We start from the raw sequence: 22705 nt of genomic DNA, 5'->3' as shown, positions 1-22705 counted from the left end.
TTTTCCTTCAACCATAAGCTCTAAGGATAATATTGGCTTGGGGAAGCCAATAGTTATTCTTTTAGTCCCTTGAAGAATCCTGTCTGCAAATAAAGCCAACAAAGAAAGGTTTGTAGAGCTTAGAGGTGAAGAGAGATGAGGTCCTGATAACATTACTTAAGGCCTGAGTCTAGCATTACCTGAAAGCTGTATTTTGCTTCAGTTGTTCGAAACAGTAAATTCCCTATTCATCTGGGCTTTATGTTCTATTCAACTGGAAAAGGACTAAGCATCTTTAAATGATACGCAGAACATAAGCAGCAGGGTAGTGTAGTATAACTAACACTAGCTTTGAGCCAGATAGATCTGGGTTCTAATTCCATTTCTGTTACTAACTAGGTACTAATTACTTACGGGACTTGACATTTCTGAGCTTCAACAGCTCTCACTAAGGGAATACTTCTTAGACTCCTTTGCACGTCCAGCATATTCCAATTGGCCATTAAAGGTCAGTTTCTCAAGGCTATTTATTTTCCAAATCTCAAGTCTACCCTTAGGCAATGATGTAAGACCCACAGTTTCAATGATCATCTGAATATCTCTGACCTGTTGTATAAGTGTAAGATCTATATATCAACTACATAATTAATAACTCCATTTGACTTCTGTATATCAACTGCCTACTTAATAATTTCACTTGAGGTGCTCAAAGATCCTTCAAACAAAACAATCTAAGAGCAAGGCCAAACTTACAACCCTACTGTCTACAGCTGGCATCAACCTAGTCCTTATATAAAACCATCCATTCATTTGTGGAATTTTCTTAAATTTCTCCTTCTCACTCATGCCCTGCACTCCTAAGGCCTAAAAAACTTCTCCAGAGTGCTTTCTGTGTGTGCAGCACCAAGTGTTCATATATATTAACTCATTTAATCTTCATGGTAACCCTGTGAGGTAGGTTCAGTTCAGTCACTCAGCCGTGTCCAACTGCAGAACCCCGTGGACTGCAGCACACCAAGCTTCCCTGTCCATCACCAACTCCTGGAGCTTACTCAAACTCATGTCCATCGAGTCAGTGATGCCATACAACCATTTTATCCTCTGTTGTCCCCTTCTCCTCCTGCCTTCAATCTTTCCCAGCATCAGGGGCTTTTCCAGTGAGTTAGTTCTTCACCTCAGGTGGCCAAAGTATTGGAGTTTCAGCTTCAGCATCAGTCCTTTCAATGATTCAGGACTGATTTCCTTTAGGATAGACTGGTTGGCTCTTCTTGCAGTCCAAGGGACTCTCAAGAGTCTTCTCCAACACCACAATCAAAAGCATCAATTCTTTGGCACTCAATTTTCTTCATAGTCCAACTTCACATCCATAGGTAGGTAGGTACTATTATTAGTCCCTCTTTTAAAATGAGCAAACTAAGGCAAGGAGATTAACTTGTATGGAATTCAGATTTGAACCCAGGCAATCTGGCTCCAGAGTCTGTTTCTTAACCAAAATATGTTTCTGATGATAAAGACCACTGATATTTATATAGTACTTAGAAAAAAAAGAGTTTAACTTTGTCTTTATAACAACACTTATGAAAGGTCTGGAATAAAACTCACAACACCATCTTACAAGTAGTGCTACTAGGAACTGTACTGGCATCAGAAACTGTCTGATTAGCAGCCACAAAATATTCTGTTGGGAAAGTCACTGAGACCCCTGAAATTATAGGTCCGTAGGTCAGTTTCTTGAAGTGGGAATTTGAGCTTTACTAGATCAAATCATTGCCATCTCCTAGCCAAGAAATGCACTTTCCTCCACAGCACAGAATGTACCAGAGTGCGTCCTGGACACCAATGTCTAATTTATCTTCAAGACTTCAACATATTATAAGACATCATGCCCTGAAACCACCTCCCACATTCCTCACATCATATCCAAGAGTTGATCCACTATGTTCCTGTCTTTCCCCTGTGCCTCTAACCAGTCTCCACGTGTCTAATTTTAGACTTCTAGTCTTTCTGGCCCAAGGCCGCAGCTGATTGTGTGTTCTGAACAGTGAGTACCTTGAGCAATGAAAAAGCCCACAAATGCCACCACCATTCAGGGAAAACTGAATGGATATTAAGGAACAGGTACAAAGGCTAGGTGAACCCACTAATTATATTTTCTTCCTCAGTTATCCACTGAAACAAGGCTATATGGATGAAGCTTAATTACCAAAAATTTATTACAAAAATGTAAAAGTGATTTAAAAAGATATGTTAAATTATGAAACATTCATAAATAAACACATCAAAATTATGTTGCAGAAAAATATTAAAAAGGCAAATCAAAATCACAGTGAGATACCACCTCATATCCATTAGGATGGATATAAAGATAAGGAAAAAAGGGAAAATAGCAAATGTAGGCAATGATATAGAGAAACTGAATCCTCATACACTGCTGTGTAAGTAATACAAAATGTGGAAGACAATTTGGCAGTTCCTCACAATGTTAAACATTGAGCCACCATATGACCCAGCAATTATATACTTTTGGTATAAACCCAAGAGAACTGAAAATATGTTCACACAAACAAAAATCTGTACGCAAAAGTTTGTGGCAGGACTATTCATTCGTAAGTCCTGAATGAGGAAATGGCAACTCACTCCAGCAGTCTTGCCTAGAAAATCCCATGGACAGAGGAGCCTGGGAGCCCCAGTCTATGGGGTCACAAAGAGTTGGACATGACTGAGCATGCATGCTCACATTCATTCATAAGAACCAAAAAGTGGGGCCAACTCAAATGCCCAACAATTAATGAATGGATAAACAAAATGTGACATAACCAAGAAATGTAATATTACTATACTACAAAAAAGAACAAAGTACTAATATACACTGCAACATGTATGAAGCTTGAAAATGTTATGCTAAAAGAAGCCACCGAGAAGGCCAGATATTGTATGATTCCATTCAGATGAAATGTCCAGAATCTGCAAATTCATAGAGACAAAGCAGATTAGTGGTCTCAGGGAATGCAGGGAAGAGGGAATTGGAATTGACTACTAACAGCTACAGGGCTTCTTTTGGGGGTGATAGGAATCCTATAATGAGATAAAGTGATGATGGCTGCACAACATAGTGAATATATGACAATCACTCAACTATACACTTTAAAATGGTATCTTTTTATATGGGAATTACACTTCAATTTTTTAAAAGTCACACTGCAAAACAGGTAACAGAATATACAATGATTCTATAAACAATATTTCAGATTATTAAACTCAAAATGGATTAAGTTTTTAAGAATTTAACACATTTTAAAGAAGGTGCTTCAAATCAGTGGACAATACTCAGTAGTGATGTGAGAGCTAACAATGTGGGAGAAAAAACCCAAGTGAGATACCTGGCTCATATTTTACATAAAAACATGTTACAGAATGTTTAAAGATTCAGTTGTAAAAAATAAAATCATGAAAGTTCTATCAAAATAAAAAGAATACTGAACAGGAGAAAAGAGCCACTATATAAAACATGGGAAACAAGTAGACATTGCATTGTCAATGTATATGAAAAAAAAAAAGTTTTTAGAATATCTGATGCCATGGACAGATACCTGTAGCATAGTATTAACTTAAAAAAGTAAAAACAAAATACTATATATAGTGTGAATCTATCTTGTAAATTACAAACATAAATACACAGAAAAATGCTGAGAAGCCTACACACCAACAGATTAAGACTCACTCCCTCTGGGTGGAAAATTGTGGATGATTTTTACTTTCCTCCCATTGTCTACTTTTAATTTTTAATTTTCTACAGTTAACATGTATCAGTGTGTAAAAGGTAAGATCTACATTTAAAAACACTAACTTATTATTATTCTATCTGTCTTCATTTCTATCATCAACACACACAAATGCCTCAGGCAACCTTATACCAAGAGTTCCCGTTCCAATGACCACGTGCTTCCCATTCCTAACATTACCTGGAGGATGTCCATTAGAATCATAGGTGCCAACAGCACGACGACCATTTCAAAATGTCCTGTCTTCATTTTTCTCTTCTAAATTAAAATGAAGGAATTCCAATTTAGTAGAAGTTTAGAGAAGTAGAACAGGATGACACACACGATACACATTTTTTCATTCTGGGTAAAAGCGGTATCATGATAGTTAGGAAGTGATTATGAATAAATTCCCAATGGCTGAAAGGGTCATTAGATTTTGTCTGGTGATCTAACACCTTCATTCTACACATGAGGAAACAAAAGCTCAGAAAACTTCAGATATTTGCTCAGGATTAAATCTGTCAATTTCCATTCTCCTTTAGACATGTTGTCTCTCCCACCAACAGTCACTGAGAGTCAATTATTCTTCCTCCCTCTCAATCTCCCCTCATCATACACAGGAAAACACAAACTGAAAAAAAAAAGAAAAAGAAAAACGCAACACCATTGCAGATTGGTCTCCTAGCTCCCAGTCTCCAAGAATTCTCCAGGAGTTAGTATCCACACACATCATCCATTCTTCATCCTCCCTGCAAACCAAGTGACGCCCATTTGGTAGGATGGAGACAGGTAGTGGTAAAAACCAGAAGGTTATCCGGGGTGTTCTCTTCCTCCCAAATATTCACATTTAAGAGAAGCCAAGGATAAAACAAGCATCCTGAATAACGTGCTGAAAGCAGGAATGAGAATAAAAAGGAGGTGAACAGGAAGCAACTCTGGTAAGATTATATAACTCTACTGGCTGTGTGCCCAATATTCATCCCAACATTCATGAGACAGAAGCAGGTAAACAGGAGGGTAAGAGGCCATCAAGGGCTGAAGATGTCCCAGAATCACTAACTGATTCAATTAATTAAAGACTGCTTTTCGGCTTTTTCCACATACCTAAAACAAAGTTGACATGACTGGAACTGAACTGAAATCTCTTTTTCATCCTACCAATCACCATATTCTGGCACCTGAAAGTGGGGATGAACAGCACAGGGAAAAGAAGATAGTCTTCCCTTTGGCCCCAGATTGCCATCTTTATTCACAAGCAGTTTCTTTCATTAAAGATATTAAAAGCACAAAAATGCCACTTCTGTGTTAATCATCCCTTTAGAAAAGAGATTTTGAAAATAACACTTGACAGGTAACTGTCACAAGACAAGCTCTGAATGAGGATTTTCTTGAAAAATCTTCACTTCCGTAGTCTGAACGTAAATAAGTCAAAATGTTTACCTGGCTTTTCTCCTTGTGGAGTTTTAAATGATGCTAGGTCTCACTGTTTCCCCACTCTCTCAGTTGTGGTGAGGGTGTCTTCAGGATAGGAGGTTGTTGACACTGAGAGCTGAAAAGGGAATGCTTTTCTTTTTATAAACATCCCCAGCAGTAGCTTGGCAGTGGCACATTACCTCATTTGTGTTCTGCTATTTATATCTGGCCCCCACACTATCCCTTGGAATCACCACAGTTAACACATGAAATCTCCAAGAGGCTTGTAAAGCCACAGCAATTCCCTCCAACCACACAGCGCGTTCAGTATGAGCCCTCAGATCTGGGCTTCTCAGAGAGTGATCACACTTCCCATTCCTAACCTTTTGACCCTTTGATTCTGAGATGTCAAGCTAAAGCAAGGATTTTACCCTTGCTAGATGGTTCACATAACTCAGAGGACTTCCTGTGTTAATCACCGGCAACGGTGATGGCTATCACCATTCACTCAACCGGCTTACTGTATTTTAGGTACTGTGCCAGGTGCTGGGATGCACAAGGAAAACAAATCTGAAAAGCACTCAAACTAATAAAAGATGTGAAACTTATCCAGAATACATGTTAAGAATCTTAAGTACAAAGCCCAGTGAGAGCACTAAGGGAAGGATTTGGCAGTATCTGCAACTATAGCTCTCATTTGAGTAAAGTACACCTAGTAAACACATTGCCTGCAATGCTGAAGACCATATGTTATTTGTTTTTCTCTCCCTGACTTATTTCTTGGCATAATGCCCTCAAGAGCCATCCACGTTGTTACAAATGGCATTATTTCATTCTTTTTATGGCTGAGTAATATTACATTATATATGTACCACATCTTCTTTATCCACCTAACTGTCCATGGACACTTAAGTTGCTTCCGTATCTTCTTCTTGTTCAGTCGCTCAGTCCTGTCCAACTCTTTGAGATCCCATGGACAGCAGCACACCAGGCTTCCCCGCCCTTCACCATCTCCGAGAGTTTGCTCAAACTCATGCCCATTGAGTTGGCGATGCCATCCAACCATCTCGTCCTCTGTTGTCTCCTTCTCTTCCTGCCTTCAATTTTTCCCAGCATGTAAATAATGCTTTTAAGAACATGAAAGTACAGAAATCTTTTCAACTGTTTTCATTTTCTTTGGGTTAATACTCAGAAGCGGAATTGTTAGATCATTTGTTGTTACTGTTGCTGTTCAGTCACTAAGTCATGTTCAACTCTTTGTGATCCCATGGATTACAGCACACCAAGCTCCTCTGTCCTCCAACATCTCCCAGAGTTTGCTCAAACTCATGTCCACTGAGTCGATGATGCTATCTAACCATCTCATCCTCTGTCACTCTCTTCTCTTTTTGCTTTCAGTGTTTCCCAGCATCAGGGTCATTTCCAATGAGCTGGCTCTTGCATCAGGTGGCCAAACTACCAGGGTTTCAGCTTCAGCATCAGTCCTTCCAGTGAATACTCAGGATTGACTGGTTTGATCTCCTTGCTGTCCAAGGGACTCTCAAGAATCTTATCCAGCACCACAATTCAAAAGCATCAGTTCTCTGGTGTTCAGTCTCCTTTATGGTCCAACTCTCATATCCATATATGACTATTGGAAAAACCATAGCTTTAACTATACAGACCTTTGTCAGCAAAGTGATATTTCTGTTTTTGAATATGCTATGTAGGTTTATCATAGCTTTCCTTCCAAGGAGCAGGCGTCTTTGAATTTCACAGCTGCAGTCACCCTCCACAGTGATTTTGGAGCCCAAGAAAACACAATTCTGTTTTTAATTTTTTGAAGAACTCCCCATATTTCTCATAGCGAATGCACCAACTTGGATTCCCACCAAGAGTGCATAAGTATTTCTTTTTCTTCACATTCTCCAATATTTGTTGTCTTTTTAAATAATATCCATTCTAACAGGTGTGAGGTGATATTTCATTGTGGTTTTGATGTGCATTTCCCTGATGATTAGTGATACTGATCTTTCCACGTGTCTGCTGGCCATCTGTGTGTATTATTTGAAAAAATATCTCTTCAGGTCTTCTGTTATTTTTATATGCACTATTTCTGATTGAGTTGTTATGAGTTCTTTACAAAGTTTGGATACTAACCCTTTATCATATGTATGATTTGCAAATATTTTCCACCATTCAGGTTGTATTTTCATTTTTAGATGGTTTCCTTTACTGAGCAGAAACTCCTTAGTTTAGCTGAGTACCATTTTTTGATTTTTGCTTTTACTGCCTTTGCTTTTGGTGTCAAATTAAAAAAATCACTGCTAAGACCAATGCCAAGGAGCTTACCACTTATGTTTCCTCTAGGAGTTTTATGGTTCAGGTCTTACATTCATGTCTTTAATACATTTTGAGTTAATTTTTGTGTATGATGTGAGAAAGTGGTCTGGTTTCATTCTTTTGCATGTGCCTGTTCAGCTTTCCCAACACCATTACTGAACACCATTCCCAACACCATTTACTGAAGAGATTCCTTTCCCCATTGTATATTGGCTCCTTTGTTGTAAGTTAATTGACCATATACACATGGGTTTATTTCTGGGCTTGCCATTCTAGTTCACTGATCTATGTGTCTGTTTTCATGCCAATACCACACTGTTTTGATTACTATGCATGTGTGTTAGTTGCTCAGTTATGCCCAACTCTTTGCGACCCCATGGACTGCAGCCCACCAGGCTCCTCTGTCCATGGGATTCTCCAGGCAAGTATACTGGAGTGGGTTGCCATTTCCTTCTCCATCTGATTACTACAGCTTTACAATTAAGTTTGAAATCATGGCACACAATACTTTCAGCTTTGTTCTTCTTTCTCAAGATTGCTTTGGCTGTTTGGAGGTTTATGTGGTCCCAAACAAGTGACTGCAGCCATGAAATTAAAAGACGCTTACTCCTTGGAAGGAAAGTTATGACCAGCCTAGATAGCATATTGAAAAGCAGAGACATTACTTTGCCAACAAAGGTCTGTCTAGTCAAGGCTATGGTTTTTCCTGTGGTCATGTATGGATGTGAGAGTTGGACTGTGAAGAAGGCTGAGTGCCGAAAAATTGATGCTTTTGAACTGTGGTGTTGGAGAAGACTCTTGAGAATCCCTTGGACTGCAAGGAGATCCAACCAGTCCATTCTGAAGATCAGCCCTGGGATTTCTTTGGAAGGAATGATGCTAAAGCTGAGACTCCAGTACTTTGGCCACCTCATGCGAAGAGTTGACTCACTGGAAAAGACTCTGATGCTGGGAGGGATTGGGGGCAAGAGGAGAAGGGAAAGACAGAGGATGAGATGGCTGGATGGCATCACTGACTCGATGGACCTGAGTCTGAGTTGGTGATGGATAGGGAGGCCTGGTGTGCTGCAATTCATGGGGTTGCAAAGAGTCGGACATGACTGAGCGACTGAACTGAACTGAAACAAGTTTTGGGCTTCACTGGTGGCTCAGATAGTAACGAGTCCACTTGCAATGCAAGAGACCCGGGTTCAATCCCTGAGTCAGGAAGATCCTCTGGAGAAGGGTATGGCAACCCACTCCAGTATTCCATGGACAGAGGAGGCTGGCAGGCTATACAGTTCATGGAGTCACAGAGTTGGACAAGACTGAGCAACTAATGCTTACTTACTAAACAAGTTTTAGAATTTTTTTTTGGTCCTATTTTGTGGAAAATGCCATTGGAATTTTCAAACAGATTGCACTGAATCTATAGATTGCTTTGGGTAGTATAGGCATTTTAACAATATGGATTCTTCTAGTCCCTGAGCATGGAATATCTTTCTATTCATCTGAGTCTTCTTCACCTTCTCTCATCGCCTTGATTAAATTTATTCACACTTTATTATTTTTGGTGAACTATAAACGAGATTATTTTCTTTATTTCTCTTTCTGATGATAGTTATTGGTGCATTGAAACGTAAGAAATTTCTGTGTATTGATTCTGTATCCTGCAACTTCACTGAATTTATTAGTTCTAGTTTTTGGAGGAATCTTTAGGACTTTATGTATATAGTATCATGTCATCTGCAAACAGAGACAGTTTTACTTCTTCCTTTCCAATTCAGATGATTTAATTTCTTTTTCTTGCTGGACTGCTCTGATTAGGACTCCCAATACAATGCTGAATAAGTGTCTACAGTGGCCATCCTGGTCTTGCACCTGATTTTAGATGAAAAGCTTTCAGGTTTTCATCACTGAGCGTATTAGCTGTAGATCCATCACAGACAACCCTTACTACATGGAGGTACATTCCCTTTATACTTTGTTGAGAACTTTTTTTTTAATCAAAATGGGTGTTAAATTTTGTTAAGTGCTTTCCCTACATCTGTTGTGATGATCACATGATTTTTATCTTTCACTTTTTTAATCTGCAGTATTTCACTGACTGATTTATGAATCTGAACTATCCCTGCATCCCTGGAATAAATTCCACTTGATAATGGTGTATAGTACTTTCAATGCATTGTTGAACTCAGTTTGCTAATAATTTGTTAAGGATTTTTACATCTATGTTCATCAGGGATATTAGCCTGAAATTTTCATTTTTTGTTGTGTCTTTGTCTGGATTTAGTATCAGGCTAAGAATGCCCTTATAAAATGAGTTATGAACTCAGATGTATTTCCTCCTCTTCTATTTCTTGGAAAAGTCTGAAAAGGACTGGTATTAATTCTTTTTCAAATACTTGGTAGAATTTGTCATTGAAACCATCTGGACTTTTATTTGGGACAAGTTTTTAATTACTGATTCAATCTGCTTACTAATAATCAGTCTGTTCTGATTTTTTATTTCTTCCTGATTCACTGCTGGAAGGTTGTTACTAGGAATTTATCCATTTCTTCTAGGTTGCCCAAGTTATTAGCATATACTTTATTTGAAGCAGTCTCTCACAATTCAGTTCAGTCATTCAGTCGTGTCCGACTCTTTGAAACCCCATGGACTGTAGCACGCCAGACTTCCCTGTCCATCACCAACTCCTGGAGCTTACTCAAACTCAAGTCCATCAAATCGGTGATGCCATCCAACCATCTCATCCTCTGTCGTCCCCTTCTCTCTCTGCCTTCAATTTTTCCCAGCATCAGGGTCTTTTCCAATGAGTCAGTTCTTTGCATCAGGTGGCCAAAGTATTTGGAGTTTCAGCTTCAGCATCAGTCCTTCCAATAAATATTCAGGACTGATGTCCTTTAGGATTGACTGGTTGATCTCCCTGCAGTCCAAGGGACTCTCTAGAGTCTTCTCTAACACCACAGTTCAAAAGTATTAATTCTTCAGTGTTTAGCTTTCTTTATGGTCCAACTCTCACATCCATACACGACTACTGGAAAAACCACAGCTTTGACTAGACAGAACATTGTCGGCAAAATAATGTCTCTGTTTTTTAATATGCTGTCTAGTTTGGTCATAGCTTTTCTTCCAGGGAAAAGCTTTTCTTCCAAGTCTCTTATGATGCTTTATATTTCTGTGATATCATCTGTAATGTCTTCTTTGTTTCTGGTTTTGAGTTCTCTCTTTTCAGTGAATCTAGCTCAAGATTTATCCATTTTGCTTACTTACCAAAACAGCTTTTGATTTCATTCATCTTCTCTATTGTCTTTGTTTCTTTTCATTTATTTCTAGTATGAATTTTGCTATTTCCTTCCTTCTAACTTTGGGCTTTATTTATTCTCCTATTTCTAGTTCCTTGAGATATAAAGTTAGGTTGCTTGAAATTTTCCTTGCTTCTTGCAGTAGGGATTTATCACTATGAACTCTCGAACTGCTTTTACTGCATCCCACAAATTTTGGTATATTGCCCTTTTTGTTTGTCTCAAGGTATTTTTTTTTATTTTGCTTTCAACTTTTTCTTTGACCTACTGACTATATAGGCATATGCTGTTTAATCTTTCAATTCAGTTCAGTTACTCAGTCGGGTCCACCTCTTTGAAACCCCATGGACTGCAGCACGCCAGGCTTCCCCGTCCATCACCAACTCCCGGAGCTTACTCTAACTCATGTCCATTGAGTCAGTGATGCCATCCAACCATCTCATCCTCTGTCCCCTTCCCCTCCTGTCTTCAATCTTTCCCAGCATCAGGGTCTTTCCCAATGAGTCAGATCTTCACATCAGGTGGCCAAAGTATTGCAGTTTCAGCTTCAGCATAAGTCCTTAAAATGAATATTCAGGACTGATTTCCTTTAGGATTGGACTGGTTTGATCTCCTTGCAGTCCAAGGGACTCTCAAGAGTCTTCTCCAACACCACAGTTCAAAAGTTATCAATTTGGTGCTCAGCTTTCTTTATGGTCCAACTCTCACATCCATAACAAGACTACTGGAAAAACCATAGCTTTGACTAGATGAGCCTTTGTTAGCAAAGTAATGTCTTGGCTTTTTAATATGGTGTTTAGGTTGGTCGTAGCTTTTCTTCCAAGGAGCATGCATCTTTCAATTTCATGGCTGCAATTACCATCTGCAGTGATTTTGGAGCCCAAGAAAGTCTGTCACTGTTTCTATTGTTTCCCCATTTATTTGCCATGAAGTGATGGGACTGGATGCCATGATCTTAGTTTTTTGAATGTTGAGTTTTAAGCCAGATTTTTCAGTCTTTCACTTTCATCAAGAGGGTCTTCAGTTCCTCTTCACTTTCTGCCATAAGGACTTAATCTTTACATATTTATAAATTTCCTAATTTTCTTCTTATAACTAATTTCTAGTTTCCTGCCATTGTGATTAGAAAAGATGCTTAATATGATTTCAATTTTATTAAATTTTAAAATTTTGTGGCCTAACATATAATCTATCTTAGAGAATGCTCCATATACACTTGAGAAAAATGAGTATTCTACTGCTTTCAGGTGGCATGTCCTGTATATTTCTGTTAAGTCTATGTCATTTAAGGCATTGTTCCCTTATTAATTATCTGTCTGAATGATTTATCCACTGATATAAGTGGGATATTAAAGTCCCCTACTATTATTGTACTGCTATCTATTCTTCCTTTAGGCCTGTTAATATTTGCTTTATATATTTAGGTGCTCCTATATTGGCTGCTTCTCTGGTGGTTCAGATGGTAAAAAATCTGCCTACAATGTGGGAGACCTGGATTTAATTCCTGGGCTGGGAAGATCCCCTGGAGGAGGACATGGTAACACACTCCAGTTCTCCTTCCTGGAGAATCCCCATGGACAGAGAAGCCTGGTGGGCTACAGTCCATGGGGTCGCAGAGAGTTGTACACAACTGAGCAACTAAGCACACAGCATATTGGGTGCATAAACATTTACAAATGTTATGTCCTCTTGTTCAACTGACCACTTTATCACTACATAATCTCCTTGTCTCTTTTTACAGTCTGTTTTGTATATTCTGTCTGATATAAGTGTTACTGAACACAAGTTTGCATGCCCTATGCACAGTGAGGCCAAATGATATCAGAACATCAGATGCATAGGGGCTTCAGGTGGGAGCAGCGCCAGGTCCCAGGCCAGGGTTCTGCTGCAAGCCTGGTAGGCAGCTGGACGTGAGCCACAGCCTTGGGTACCACATTTAATGGAGTCAGCTTGCCCAGTGCCACCCACCCTGTGCTACCACTGCTGCCCCCCAGCCTGGCCTGGCCAAGCAGTCCCTGACTCCTACTGGGCTCTCTGCAAGGACAGCTATGACAGGAAGGTGAAGCAGGCAGCAGGAAGAAGGCAAGGAGGTGGCATGCCCCTGTGCCCACTTGGCCAATGAGACCCTGACCTGCAGGTATGCCTGCCACTAGAATAGGGGTGAAGCACCACACGGCTGTTAGCATGCAAGAGATAACACGTGGTGGTTAGAGGACCCATTCCACCAACAGTCAGCCAACAGTGATTCTGGGATCGAGACTGCAGGGAGAGGCGAATTGCAGCCTTCTCCCAGGCCCTTGGGGCCAGCTAGGAAGGCCGAGAGACAGGTTAAGGGCTGTGTCCTGCAGAGCTCCAGAGCCCTCACAACAGCCACCAACTGGCTGGACCAGGCCTTGAAGCAGCAGTGAATCTCTCCCCAGTCCTCACCTCTACAACCTGACGGTGGTAGCAATCTCCACGGGTCATAAGCCGTGAAGGCCTCAGATCCTCTCCACCTTAAATGAAAAGCCTGAGAGCTGGCTGGGTCCCAGGTGCCTTGGCCCCTAAGTGATAGTGACTGAGCAGGGTCTGGGAACCTGGCCCTGAGGATTCTGCCAGCTGAGATCTGCCTCTTCAGCCAGACCAGAGACTGGCAAAAGGACCCAGGCTGGGTGTTGGATGAATGCTCCCAGACAGGTCCCACATAGGGACCCCCTCCTTTTAGCCAGGACCTGGACCTTGGAGGGCAGAAGTTGAGCACTGGGACCTCATCCTTTCTTTCCAGAACAAAGAATACCATTTTCTTCTTTGGAGATTTACAAGAACATGGTAACGTGACCTCTAGAACAAAGGATCTGATACGAAGAAGTCTGAAACAACTAATGATACCCCCTCCCTCACCTTTCCTATAAAAGGCTTTTGCCAAAAGTTTTGGGGAGCTCAGGATTTTTTTCAAGGCATAAGCTACTCATTTCTGTGCATGGCTCTGCAATAAACCTTTCTCTGCTCCAAATTCCAACATTTTGGTGTTGTTTCACCTCCCTGCACATTGGACACACAGACTTGCATCCGGTAACATAAGTATAGTTCTTCCAGCTTTCTTTTGGCTTCTATTTGCATGGAATATCTTTTTTCCATCCTACTTTGAGTTTGTGTGTGTCTTTAGGTATTAAGTGAGTCTTTTGTAGGCAGCATATAGATGGTCTTGTTTTTGTATCCATTCAACCACTCTGTATCTTTTGATTGGAAAATTTAGTTCATTTTACATTTAAAGTGATTGTTGAAAGATATGTCCTTATTGTCATTTTGTTAAATGTTTTCTGACTGTTATGTAGTTCCTCTCTTCCTTCTTCTCTTGCTCTCTTCCTTTGTGGTTGATGATTTTCTTTAGTGGTTATCTTATATTCATTTCTCATTTCCTTTTATGTATCTAGTATAGGTTTTTGATTTGTGGTATCAGGAAGCTTACATATAACAACTTCTAACAGTCCATTTTAAGTTGATAACAGCTTAATTTTGAATGCATTCAAAGCTCTACATTTTTATTCTTTCACTCTCCACATTTTATGGTTTTGATGTTACATTTTACATCTTTCAATTGTGTGTATTCTTTAACTAATTATAGTAGTTACAGTTATTTTTACTACTTTTGTCTTTAACCTTCATACAAGTTTAACAGTGACTAATCTACTACCTTTACCATACAGCCGTACCTCACCTTACTGAACTTGGCTTTATTGTGCTTCACACTGTGCTGCATTTTTCACAAATCAAAGGTTTGTGGCAACCTTGCCCAGACCAAGTCTGTAGGTGCTATTTTTCCAAACAGCATTTGCTAACTTCATGTCTCTGTGTCACATTTTGGCTAATTCTTGAAAATTTTCTAACTTTTTATTACATCATGGTGATCTGTGATCAGTGATCTTTGATGTTACTACTATACTGCTTGCTTAAGGCTCAAATAATGATTAGCATTTTTTAGAATTAAAGTATTTTTAAATTAAGGTATGCACACTGTTTTTTTAGGCTTAATGCCATGGCATACTTAACAGTCTAAAGCATAAAATAAATATAACTTTTATATGCACTGGGAAATAAAAAATTCATGTGACTTGCTTTATTGTGGTAGCTTGGAATCAAGTCAACAGTATCTCTGAGGTATGCCCATATATTTACCTTTAGCAGGGAGTTTTATACTTTCATATGTTTTGCTGTTATTAATTAGCATCCTTTCTTTTCAGCTTAAGTAAGTCCCTTTAACATTTCTTGTAACGCTGGTTTAGTGAGTGATGCACTCCTTTGGCTTTTGCTTGTCTGGAAAACTCTTTCTCTCCTTCAGTTCTGAATGATAACCTTGCAGGTAGGTATTCTGTGTTGTAGGTTTTCTTCCTTTCCTTGCCACTCCTTTCTGTCTGCAAAGTCATTGCTGAAGAAAATCTTCTGCTGGTCTTATGGAGGTTCCCTTATACATAACAAGTTGTTTTGCTCTTGCTGCTTTTAAGATTCTCTCCTTGTCCTTAACTTTTGACATTTTAATTATAATGAGTCTTGTGGGTCTCTTTAGGTTCATCTTATTTGGAACTCTTTTAGTTCCCTGGATCTAGATGTCTGCGTCCTTCCCCAGGTTAGGGAAGTTTCAATCATCATTTATCCAAGTAATTTTTCTCCCCTTTTTCTCTCTCCTGTCCTTCTGGCACTCTTATAATATGAATGGTAGGCACTTGATGTTGCCCCAAAGTTCTTTATGCTATCTTCACCTTTTTACTACTTTGATTTGGTGAGTTCTTCTATCCTGTCTTTGAGTTCACTCGTCCTTACTTCTGTTTCACCTAATCTTCTGTTGAATCCCACTAATGTATTTTCCAGTTCAGTTACCGTACTCTTCAGCTCTGTGACTTCTGTTTGGAATTTTTAAAATATTTTCTAATCTCTTTGATAAAGTTCTCACTGTGTTCATCCATTCCTCTTCTGAGTTCAGGGAGCATTTTTATGATTATCACTTTGAACTTTTTATCAGGTTAATTACTTATCTCTATTGTTTTTTTTTTTTTGCAGTTTTATCTTGTTAATTTGGAACATGCTTCTCTGTTTCTTCACTTTGTTTGACTTTCTGTCAGTTTCTATGCATTAGATGAACAGCTGCCTCTGCCAGTCCTGCAGGGTTGGCCCTGTACAGGAGACAAACCTTATCATTCAGCTCTGCCCTGGCACTCTTGGTTGCTTCTCAACACCATTGTGATTATCCAAGAAGCCTATTTTATTTTTAATAGTTGAGGGAGAACCAAGATCAGTTAGTGTTCCAAAGGGAAAGATCTCACTCAGCATCTAAGTTTAGCCTGATTAGAAGCCTGACCCCCACGCAGCAGCTTTTATAAATACAAATAAACAGTTTTGTCAGACCACAAGTACAAGCCCTACTGGCCCCCAGAGCCAAGTGATCTGGAGGTATCCCCTAGGCAGCTGTCATAAAGATCAGGGCTCCAGATGAGTATGTAAGCTCCTTTTGGTGAGAAACCAGTTAAGCTGTGGCATGGTAAAGGGAGGGGAGAAAGATGGTATTCCCCAGCCCACATCACCTGAGAGCACCTCTGTAGCCTCTGGAAGTGTTTTGTACCTGAGACTTGTCCTATGGCCAAAGCTCCAGGACTGGCAAGCAGGACTCTTTCACAGAAAGACTAGGAGAATGTTTTAGTCCGCTGTCTGTGCAGTGACCTGGGAGTGGCAGCCTTCCAAGAACTGTATCTCTGATAGTTACAGTCCTGGGGGACCCAGGAACATCCCTGGCTACCAGACAATCAAGGGATATTCCCTGGGCAGCAGCTACAAAAACCAGAGTACCAGATGCAAAAACTGGTATACCAGATATTTATAAGCACTCCCTTTCAAGAGATGCTGACACTCAGGAGTCTAGCAGGAGAAGGGAAAGATAATGCTTCTCCTTCAAGGTCTCAGGTTTACAGTTAGCTTATATATGTTTAATTAGAAACCTGTCCCTCGGGTTGCAGCAATAATAAGCTAATATTGGCCCTTTTCACAGAAAGATTGAGCTCCTAAGTCTGCTACCTCCTGCTGTGTCCTGGGGGTGATTGCTGTTTAAGAACTATTTCTCTTTGGTTACAGTCCCATGGAGCCTACAAGCTAAGCCTGGCTGGCCACTGGAACCAAGTGACTAGAGGTATCCCCTGGCAGCATCTGAAAAAATTAGGGCACCAGAGAAGGATATAAGCTTCTTTCTGAAAGATACCAGCAAGCTGGAACAAGGTAGAGGGAAGGTGCAAAGATGTAGTCCACCTGCCTCCATACCCTGCAAACAGCTCTATAAGCCCCTATAAAGTATGCCAAATCAGAAGTCTATCCCTCCAGCCAAAGCTCCTGGACAAGCAAATAGATCTCTTTCTCAGAAGGACTAGAAGTGTGTTTCAGTCTACTCTCCGTGTAGTGCCATAGGAGTGGTAGTCTTTCAAGAAATAAATCTCCAATTGTTACAGTCTCATGAAACCCAGGAACACAAGTCTTCTTGGCCTCCAAAGCCAGGTGATTCCCCAAGTGGCAGCTGCAAAAACTGGGTCACTGGATATAAAAATGGAGCAGCGGATGTGTACATAACCTCCTGAGAAATACTGGTGCTCTGGACCGCAGCAAAGCAAAAGCACAAAGATGGCACCCACTGGCTAGAGCAATTGCTGTTGTTTAGTCACTAAGTCGTGTCCAGCTCTTTGTGACCCCATGGACTGTAACCCACCAGGCTCCTCTGTCCATGGGATTTTCTAGGCAAGAATATTGAAGTGGGCTGCATGTCCTTCTCCAGGGGATCTTCCCAACCCAGGGATTGAACTTAAGTCTCTTGCATTGGCAGGCCGTTTCTTTACCACTGAACACCAGGGAAGCCCAGCTACAGTGAAGCAGAGTACAAGAATGGAACATACCAAAGAGAAAAAAATAAATACATGTTTTTTTAAGAGTTGGGGAAGGAAGTCCTAGGAGTCCAGTGGTTAAGACTTCACCTTCCAATGCAGGAGGTACGGGTTTGATCCCTGATCAGGGAGCTAAGATCCCACATTCTTTGCAGTCAAAAACCCAAAACAGAAACAATACTGTAAGAAATTAAAAAAAAAAAAAAAAGACTTTAACAACAATGGTCCATATAAGAAAATCTTTAAAGAAAAAAGATTTGGGGGAGATGGTACCCACTGGTTTTAGTAAGGCAAAAATGGATTGTGAAAAATGGTACCCAGTGACTACAGCATAAAGATGACACCCATTGGGAGCAGGAAAATAAAGAAATAGTGGCACCTGTGGGTTTTAGCAGGGCAGAGCGAGGGCATGATGAAAGCACCCATTAGCCTCCTTCCCAGGAGAATACTCCAGCAGGCCTTTGCCCCTCAGACCAATTGCTCTAAAATTAACAAACAAGTCTTTTATACATAAATCTGGATGCTTTTCAAAGGCCTCCTTCTGCACTACTCCCTAGAGCGGATGAGTCTGCACACAGGCCCTTTAAGACTGCACCTCAGTTTGTCACAGCCCCACCAGTCTTGTATGTGAGCCCTGCTAGTCTTTAAACCCAAGTGTTTTGAGGGCTTGTCTCTCAGGTGACTGTCTTTAAAGTTAGGGTGCCCAATGTGAAGTAAGAACCCTTTACTCCCCAGGACAAAATTCCAAGTTATGAGCTACCTTCCAATTGTGGGCTGCAGCACCAGAGTTGGGAGTTTATGGCAAGATTGTGCCATGGTCTTTCTTACCCATTTAGAAGTGGCTTCCTTCACATTTGTCTGATGTGAAGAATTGTTCCACCAGTTTTTAGTTTTTCCCTAGAAGCAACTATTCCATACATGGCTGTAGATTTGGCATGCCCCTGGGAGGAGGTGAGTTCAGGATCTTCTTATATCGCCATCGTGAACCAGAATCTCCAATTTTTGACTCTATTTCATTCATCCATACATTCATTCAACAAATATATGAGTCCTCAAAATGTTCCAGGCACTGGTTTAAGTACTGCAGGTATATCAGTGAACAAAACAGACATTGTGCCCTTGTCAAATTCATATTCTTGTGGAAGGTGACAAACAACAACTAAAACAAATAATTATGAAAATATGTTAGAATATAGTAACTGTTATTTTTTTAAAAAGTAATACAAAAGAGACTGGTTTCCATGGGGAGTCTGCCATTTAAATCGGATGGTTTGGGGAATGAAAACATGATATATGAGCAAAGACTTGAAGGAGATGAGGGAGATCAGCCACAAAGACTATGGTGGAAGAGTGGTCAGGAGGAAGAAATACAAGAGGCTGCTATGGCTGGAATAGAAGAGTCGTAGGTAAGGAAGAGCTGTGGAGATAAGGTCAGCAAGGTAAGGGTGGTAGTGGGAAGATAAGAGTTTGTAGGCTATTATAAGAATCTCAGATCTTATTCTAAGAGAAAGGGAGTAAATCACAAGGTTTGAATGGAAGTATGACAAGATTTGACTTATTTTTTAAGATGATGACCCCCTGGCTGTTCTGCTAAGAATAGTCTGTAGGGTGAAAGCCAAGCAGTTTACAGGTTATTATGATAATGAAAGCAGAGACTATGGTGGCTTGAACCAAGATGGTAGGAGTAAAGGCGGTGAGGTTGTGACTGAATTCTTAGCATAATGCTTTGGAATCCATCCATGTTGTTGCACACATCAACAGCTCTAAAACGAACTACAGTGATGGTTCCACAATTCTGTGAATAAACCAAAGACCACTGAATTAGCTACTTTATTGTATTTTTTATTTTATTATTATTATTTTGGCTGCACTATGCATCACTGGGGCATTAGTTCCTTGACCAGGGACTGAATCTGGGCCCCCAGCAGTGAGAGTGCAGAGTCCTAACCACTGACCCACCAGGGAACTCCCTGAATCATATACTTCAAATACATGATGTTATTAATATATGGTATCTGAAGTGAATCTCAGTAAAGCTGTTCTTTAAAAGAGGAATGACCTACTGATACATACAACATGGATGAATCTCAATAGCATTGTACTAAGAAGTTATTCACAGAAAGCTACATACTGTATGATAACATTTAGATGACATTCTAGAAAACATAGAAACGTAGTGACAGGAAGCAGTGACTCCCAGAGCCTTGGACAAGGAGACTGACTACAAACTTTTTGGGGTGATGAAATGTTTTATATCATGATAGTATTGGTGGTTACATGATAATATATACATTTGTTGCAGGTCATAGAATTGTCCATTTAAAGTTGATGAACTTTATTTAAAAAATTATACATAAACAGTTGATTTTAAAAAATAGCAACAACCTCACCCACATACTCCTTGGAATGTCTTCATGTACCTCCAGAGTTGTATGTATCTCAGTTGAAAACTACTACCGGAAAGCACCTAAATGATGCAATGGTCAAAGGAAGAGGCTTGAAAGAGAGCTAGGAAATCCAAAGGAGCTCAGGATTGTGACCAGATAATGCAAAGTACATGTATCTTAGAGACTGAAGGCCACGCAAGATATTACAGCAAAGAATGGAAATTATCACCATCCAAAGACCAGCAGGATAAGACACTTCAGGAAAGGTCAGAGACCACTAGAGGGCAGCAACAGAACAAGTTACCTCGACCTACACTGGCAGGACTTAGCTCGCTCTTGGCAAGGACAGTTTCCCAGGTGGTGCTAGTGGTAAAGAACCCACCTGTCAATGCAGGGGACTAAGAGACACGGGGTCCATCCGGAAGATTCTCTGTAAGAGGACATGGCAATCCACTCCAGTATTCTTACCTGGAGAATCCCATGGACAGAGGGGCCTGGTAGGCTACAGTCCTTAGGGTCACAAAGAATCTGACATGACTGAAGTGACTTAACAAAGCATGAGAAAGACAAAAGGGAAAAAGAGAAAAAAAGAATTCTGAATTTAACTAATTTTTTTACTTAAAGAAGACTGCTGCAACTCACAAGTAACTAAATTTTAACTGGCAGGATTAATGTTCTATCACTAATGGACATGAAAGTGAAAGTCACTGAGTTGTCAAGAATACTGGAATGGGTAGCCATTCCCTTCTGCAGGAGATCTTCCCAACCCAGGGACTAAACCCAGGTCTATCGAATTGTAGGTGGATTCCTTCCCATCTGAGTCACCAGGGATGCCCCAATGGACATGAGAGTTTGTAAATTACATGTATTTCCAATATTGATAAATTAGTTTCCTTTTTGCATATGGTTCCCACCTACATTGTGGCACCCTGCTACTGGGGAAAACTTTAGCCTGTTCTCTGCTAGCTCAAGCGGTTGGTATGGTCTCCAGAAATGATGACATTTAACTGCTGGTTTAATGAGTTAGTATTTTCTACAGATTGTTGGGTGCCCTGTTGGTAAATCCCCCCATCAGTACAGTATATCCCTCCCAGTACAGTCTCCTGGCACTGGGGATTCTAAATATGTCCTCTCACCTGTACTGAATGTTCCTACCACAAACTCTAGATAAGCTTCCTTGGCCTTGTTGGGCATCTTCTTATAAAAGATGAGAGCTGGTTTGTGCCTCAGTTACCTTTATAGGCCCCAAGGGAAACCTAGGAATTCCATCACAACCTTGACTTTGTAGAAAACTGGAGAGAAGGAACCTTTGCCTGCTCCCTACCCATCCTGTTACTTTGCTATTACCAACTTATTGCTTGGGTGGTCTCATGTTATACATGATGCTTTTCTAAAAGACCTTGAAAACAGCCCAGTTTGCCCAAGGAGAGGCAAAAGAAAACAATCACTACTGTGCTAGGATCCCAGAAACTTGTTTCTAAACTCCTACACCAGCCTTTCCCAGAGTTTCAGTCAGAGGAGCCAGGACATGGGAGTCTGATCTTTCCCGCTTCTTTTCTGTTTTACTCTTCTACTCCCAATTCCTATTAGGGGTACTTTCTACATGCTATTTCTTCCTCCTTTATCCTATGAACCTCGCTGTTCTGGCGTTTTCTGCCTTTTCCTTCCCTTGGACTATTAATGACTTAATCTTAAAGGTGTTTGGAGAACAGACAGAACATAACTTATAGAGGGAATGAAAGCATATTTAGTATTTTCAAAACAATCCAAAACATTACCCCATAACATTCACTATTAAATGATTAAAATACATTATTCTATTTGTAGACAGGTCTCTGTTGGTAAATTTTAAGCCTCTAGGCTTTAATTCTCAATTTTTTTCCTACTGCAATGAGACCCATTCTTATCAAGGAAAATGGATTTCTATGACAATGATCTCAAAGTGTTTATATGTATGTGTGGAGTACGTTTAATTACATTTTTTCAAATGCCTTCAGAATACTTTCACATGTCCCTCATGATGCTGTAACTTATCTTTGAATCTCTTAGCATGCTTCTAGTATACATCTTTTACACTATGTGTATTTCAAAATGTTTATGAAACAAGGAAAGAGAGGGAAGAAAGAGTCAGTAGCCTTACTGAGCTTAAGATTTGAGAATAAATATTAGTAGGAACAGTATTACCATCTACAGATACTAAGGGCAACAATTTAGCTTCTGCAACAAAATTTAAGGTGCCCACTTCCTTGGGGAAGAAGTTTTACTCATTGGGACTTTCCAGTAAAAGTGGTAAGATGTCTTGGTTTTGGTAAGCTGGGCTTTCAATTTCAGCTTCAATAAACACTTAGATGAACTATGACTTGAAACCATATACTTCATCAGTTCAGTTCAGTCTCTCAGTCGTGTCCGACTTTGCGACCCCATGAACCGTAGCACGCCAGGCCTCCCTGTCCATCACCAACTCCTGGAGTTTACTCAAACTCATGTCCTTTGAGTCAGTGATGCCATCCAACCATCTCATCCTCTGTTGTTCCCTTCTCCTCCTGCTTTCATCCTTCCCAGCATCAGGGTCTTTTCAAATGATTTGGTCTTTATAGTCCAACTCTCACATCCATACATGACTACTAGAAAAACCATAGCTTTGACTAGATGGACCTTTGTT

General features: G+C 40.2%; 1 protein-coding gene across 4 annotated transcripts in view; it reads right to left on the bottom strand.

The window, feature by feature from the left end:
- The window catches only part of ART3 (ADP-ribosyltransferase 3 (inactive)), a 144678-nt gene that overhangs the window by 39473 nt on the left and 82500 nt on the right, over window positions 1-22705 (bottom strand). Inside the window, exons 2-3 of one of the 4 annotated variants that reach the window (XM_055588831.1) lie at window positions 5184-5292; window positions 3942-4019 (exon numbers count right to left, since the gene is read on the bottom strand). In XM_055588831.1, coding sequence (XP_055444806.1) covers window positions 3942-4010 — 69 coding nt within the window. In that variant the 5' untranslated portion in view covers window positions 4011-4019; window positions 5184-5292. Of the gene's footprint in view, window positions 1-3941; window positions 4020-4407; window positions 4784-5183; window positions 5293-22705 lie in introns of those variants that run through there. The other 3 variants (XM_055588830.1, XM_055588829.1, XM_055588832.1) reach the window with 3 other exon arrangements.

Source organism: Bubalus kerabau, chromosome 7 (assembly GCF_029407905.1).
Source record: "Bubalus kerabau isolate K-KA32 ecotype Philippines breed swamp buffalo chromosome 7, PCC_UOA_SB_1v2, whole genome shotgun sequence".
In the NCBI taxonomy this organism is placed as follows: Eukaryota; Metazoa; Chordata; class Mammalia; order Artiodactyla; family Bovidae; genus Bubalus; species Bubalus kerabau.
Note: the sequence above shows the minus strand (reverse complement) of the source record. Positions and strands in the feature narration are given on the sequence as shown.